The sequence below is a fragment of the Pteropus vampyrus genome, unplaced genomic scaffold (genome assembly GCF_000151845.1).
Source record: "Pteropus vampyrus isolate Shadow unplaced genomic scaffold, Pvam_2.0 Scaffold674, whole genome shotgun sequence".
In the NCBI taxonomy this organism is placed as follows: Eukaryota; Metazoa; Chordata; class Mammalia; order Chiroptera; family Pteropodidae; genus Pteropus; species Pteropus vampyrus.
Window position 1 is genome coordinate 524,809 of NW_011889455.1, and position 5,436 is coordinate 530,244.

At 37.5% G+C, this 5,436-nt stretch overlaps 1 protein-coding gene across 1 annotated transcript; it reads right to left on the reverse strand.

Moving 5' to 3' along the window:
- Positions 1–1,894: 1,894 nt before the first annotated feature.
- LOC105309134 (olfactory receptor 5H2-like) lies at positions 1,895–2,869 on the reverse strand. The gene has a single exon (XM_011385232.2). The coding sequence runs from the start codon at positions 2,822–2,824 to the stop codon at positions 1,895–1,897; it is 930 nt and encodes a 309-aa protein (XP_011383534.1). The 5' UTR covers positions 2,825–2,869.
- Between the last annotated feature and the right edge of the window lie 2,567 nt (positions 2,870–5,436).

Here is a 5,436-nt window from a genome sequence, read left to right on the forward strand (position 1 = left end):
TTTATAATATAATGCCTGTTGCCTCAAAATAAGTATTATAGGCTAAATGTGGCCTAAGAAAAATAAATAAACTGCTAAATGTTTCAAATGAGTATTACCATCCTCATCAAATAATCCAGAAATGCATCATAGAAGCTGTAACATTTGAGATTGACTTTGAAGAAAGAACACCATTACAATTGTAGATAAAATGAAGGCAGTTGTAGGGGGCAGAGATTCTCTGTGGAAAGACCTTTATTAGCAAAAGCATGTGCCTGAGTAAAGGGCATCCAGAAAGATTTCTGCAACTCATTTTGGTATAATCCAGATTCTATTAATGAAAATACCAGAGGACAAGACTTTAGAGTTAAACTAAGTTTTATTTGAAAGGACCTCAGATAATCAGATAATGTCAGGGTGAAGAAGACAGAGATAGAGATGGAGATGGAGATAGGGAGATATATAGTGAGACATGGATATATATCATGTAGTATGGACATGCACATGAACAAATAAAGAAACTATAGAAATGATTCCTGAAAGTTTAGTCTTTGAACAAACAAATGCATGGGTATGTATACAGATTATATATATATATGTCATATGTTCAGTAGCAATGACAATCCATTAAAAGTTGTTGAAAAGGGCTATGGCTTAACCTGAGTTCTGTTTATAAAGAATAACCTGGCAGCTATGTTTAGGAAGTAAAAGTATCAACAGGATATAGAATATAAGTAACTAGTTTAACAAAGGTTGGTAGTTCTTAGGTAAGCACTTTAGTGTATCAATGAGAAAGTGTATGGATTTTAGTGTTGAGAAAAGAAGGGTAGGAGTGTACCTGAAGATGGGTCACTCATTATACTTTGAGTATGGGGTGAGATAAAAACTAATATTTAGGACTTTGGGGGCACAAAACACTCAAAATCTTGTTTATTTTCATGTCTTTCCCAGCCACCCAGTGTGCATTATGACATCACATTATCTTAACAGTATTTGAACTTTAGCAGTATGCGTTTGAAGCCCTTGTGTCAACACATTTGAAATACATATATATATTTACTTATTTCTTTTCTTACTAGCTTCCTTTTTTAATTCTAGAAAGATTGAACATTTCCTTCCTAGTCTGACACTTTTCCTATGTTCATCCCAATTAAATTCTGCAATCTCATCTCTTAGCTTTCTGAATTACTGAAGCTTTTTAGAGTACCCTACAACATACAAACACAGCTGCAAAGTGCCTTCAAGGTATCATAGACAGAAGCAACTTCACTCTTATCATTACTCATGAAAATGTACTGAGCTAAGAGCATCTTCTTACGGTTTGGCCTGACCTTTACTGTCTTAACTCTCTTCTCATTTTTTAAATCATTAATTTACTATTTCTGTTTATTTCTCTCTGTGATATGAGTTGAACCCCTACAAGAAATGAAATTTACCATGTCTCAAATAAAGTGAAATGAAAGACCTTTTGATGGCTAGCAGAATTTCTGGAATTTGCCTTCTTTCACTCAAATACAAACCTGCCTGCTCTAGAGAGTTAAATGTGACGAGTCTTCAGGCTGCACAGTTGCACATCAAAGACAACATGACCAAGTCCTGGTTAGAGGAACTACATTATTGCAGTGCTTAACGATTTTATAAAGCTACATTGAAGAATGTAGGGATATGTAAAATGTTTTCATTTCTTTTCAGCTTTAATTATTCTGGTATGACATGAATATTTGTTTAACTTTTTTATTATTTGAACAACTTACCCAAATATTTTAAGGAGTAAGTTAGTACCTACACCTTAAGTCATTGAAATACGAATGTAATTATAATTGTAAACTTTTTGAACACTAACCAAAACAGTTACATTTATCTACATAATTTTGTGACTGTTTTAATAAAAAGGAAACATACATTAGTATGCAATCTAAACATTTCTCTTAAACAGTTTTGCCAGTGAATCTATGACTTTCTTATTTCTCAGGCTGTAGATAATTGGATTTAACAAAGGAATGATGATAGTGTAAAATAGAGAGTCCATTATATCTTGGTCATCTGCTTGTGCAGACCCGGGGCGCACATACATGAAGAGAAGGGAACCATAGTATAAAGACACAGATAAGAGATGGGCTCCACATGTGGAGAAGGCTTTCTTTATGCCTTGTAGTGACTTCTTTTTTAAGATTGTAAAGAGAACAAGTGTATAAGAGACAAGAACAGTCAGAATGGTGAACACCTGTATTGACCCAGAGAAAATAAAAACCATCAGGACATTAACTGAAGGGTCAGTACAGGAAATCTTAAACAATGGAATGATATCACAGTAAAAGTGATATATTATATTAGAATTACAGAAGGTTAATCTGAATAATACACCTATATGAATAAAAGCATGAAGAACACCACCTACAAATGATGAGACTAACAGCCGGATGCATAGTCTATTGGTCATAATCACTGGATAAAGTAATGGTTTGCATATGGCTACATAGCGATCATATGCCATTGTTGCCAGGAGAAAACATTCTGTTGTGCCACCAAATGCAAAGGAAAAAAATTGTATTATGCATTCAGAGAGAGATATTATTTTGCTCTTGGCTAAGAAATTGACCAACATCTTGGGGGTGACTGTAGATGATATCCAAGCATCCACAAAGGCCAAACTTCCAAGGAATAAGTACATGGGAATGTGAAGTTGAGGGTCATTCCATATGAGAGCAATTAGACCAAGGTTTCCCACAATGGTGATGAGGTATATCACTGAGAACGTCAGGAATAGGGGGATTTGCCACTTTCGTTGATGTATAAGTCCTGTGAGAATAAACTCTGTCAGCAATGTAGCATTTTCCTTTTCCATGTCCTCATTCTGTGTTGCCTGAAATGAAATGAAATAAATGAAAAAATATATATATCGCTGAGGATTTATAATATGAAAATGTGTGTTTGGGGGCGGGGGTGGTGAGAGTTAAAATAAAAGCACGTGAGAATCCCCCCTTAATTTTATTACCTCCTTAATAGATGGAATTTATTTTTGAGTAATTGAACAAATGGAAGAAAAAGAAAGATTTCAGTTCAAAAAATGTGTAGCAATGAGCAGATTTAGAAAAAAGACATTCTAAGTATATATATATTTATGGGGATACTATTGAGTGTGATAGGGAAATTTTGTGTATGAAACATGGATGTAAGGTCGAGGGAGGAAAAGTTTGAAGGGTAATAAAATGAATTGGATGCCATGAGAAGAGCGGAACTGAAAAATATTATAAAAAATAAATATGTGGTAGTGTAAAAAATAAGCTTCTGGGAGGGGAAATTGGAGTCAGGAATACTAGTCAGAAAGCTGATACTCTTGTCCAGTAGTTCTCAAGCCAGATACAGGTCAGAATTGTCTGAGGAATTTTTGTGCAAAGTATAAAATGTGAGGTATTACTGTAAAAATCCATTTAGTGGTTCAAGAATAAAGTTTAATATGTGCATTTTTAAAATACTCTCCAAGTGGCTTTACTTGGAGAGTATTTTAAAAATGTTAAGATGGCAGAGTAGGTAAACACTGTGCTTGCCTCCTCTCACAACCACATCAAAATTACAACTAAACTACTGAACAACTATTATGGAGTAGTACCTGAAATCTAGCTGAACAGAGTCCTACAGCTGGAGACATACAGACGAGCCCCACCTTGATAATGGCAGGAGGGGTAAAGATGCACAATGGGCTGTTTCCACAGCCACGTGTGGTGGTAATCAGGAGGGATATCTCACCTGTGGAGGTCCCCTTGAGGGAATGAGGGATCCCAATCATATATGAGGCTCCCCAGACCAGGATTCCTGTGCTAGGAAGAGAAGTCCCCCTATCTTCTGTGACAACCAGTAGAGATTATGGCTGATTGAGAAGGAGGGCTGCTGGAGTCCCAGGCTCAACTACAACCGGAGTTGGCAGAAGCCATTGTTCCTTTATTGAGCCCTCAACCACCCAGCTGCACATACAGGTGGGCACCATACTGAGTCTCCATCAACTTGGCTAATACCATTCACCTTACCTTGGTGATTCTCTGAGAACCCACCCCACCCCACTTGCAGGCACACTAAGGCCACTTTCAGTAGCTTATCTATACGAACCTTCTTGCCTCATGCCACAGACTTTCCTAAAGTCTCTCAAAGGTTCTCAAAACCTAAACAAGCTATATCTGGCCTTGGTGTGACCTATACCTCTTGCTAAGCAACCCCAAGCCTGGGTACTAGTGGCAGCCAGCCTCAGTTCCCAGCTTAGTCTCTCCTGGGCACCTTTAAGTCCAGAATAAGCGGCAACTATCTGCAGATACTTTGTAGCTCATACCAAGTGGCTCTGGAAAGGACACAGAAAGCAGTTGTCTTTGACTTGCACAAAAGCCTCTCCCAGAGCAAACATATCTGATGACAAGTTTCAGACTACATCAGAACACCACCCAACTACCTTCACAAATGACACATCCAAAGGCAGACCTAGCAGGCACCAGAGCCCTGCTAAAGTGAATCCTGCTCCATAGGGTCAGCTCCTGCACAACAGCTCCTCCACTGAAGTTCCAACCAATTCTCACAACCGATCAGCCAGAATGTCAAGCTCTCCCGTTGACATGCCAAGAATAATCAAGGCTCAACTACAATAGGAGAGTACACACAACTCACACAAGAGATACACCTGGAGCACCCAGCTTAAGCTACCAGGAAGACTGTGCCACTGGGACACACAGGACACTTACTACATGGGGCCACTCTACTAAGACCGGGAGACCTAGCAGCCCTACCTAATACATAGAAACAAACACAGGGAGGCAGCCAAAATGAGGAGACAAACATATCCCAGAAGAAAGAACAGTGCAAAACTCCAGAAAAGAATGAAACAAAATGGAGACAAGCTATCAGATACAAAGTTCAAAAGACTGGTTATAAGGATGCTCAATGAAAGTAAAGGAAGAGTAGATGAACTTAGTGAGAAGTTTAACAAAGAGATATAGAACATAAAAAATGAAGATAGAAAACAAAAAGAACCAATCAGAGATTAAAACACAATAACTGAAATGAAGAATACCTTAGGTGAAATCAACAGTAGATTAGATAAAGCAGAGAATCAGATGAGCAATTTAGAAGATAAGGTAGCAGAAAACAATCAGAACACTGACAAGAAAAAACAATTTAAAAAATGAGGCTAGTTTAAGGGGCCTCTGACACAACATCAAGTGTACAAATATTTGCCTCATAAGGGTACCAGAGAAAGCAAGAAATTGAAAAGCTTTTTCAAGAAACAATGATGGAAAACTTCCTTAACTTTGCAAAGGAAATAGACATACAAGCACAAGAAACACAGAGAATTCCAAACAAAATGAACCCAAATAGGCCCACACCAAGACGCATCATAATTAAAATACCAAAGATTAAAGACAAAGAATTTTAAAAGCAGTAAGCAAAAAGCAGTTAGTTACTTACCAGGGTATT

What these genes read in the sequence shown, in the direction of transcription:
- LOC105309134 (XM_011385232.2), bottom strand. Translation starts at nt 2,824, where the DNA reads ATGGAAAAGGAAAATGCTACATTGCTGACAGAGTTTATTCTCACAGGA.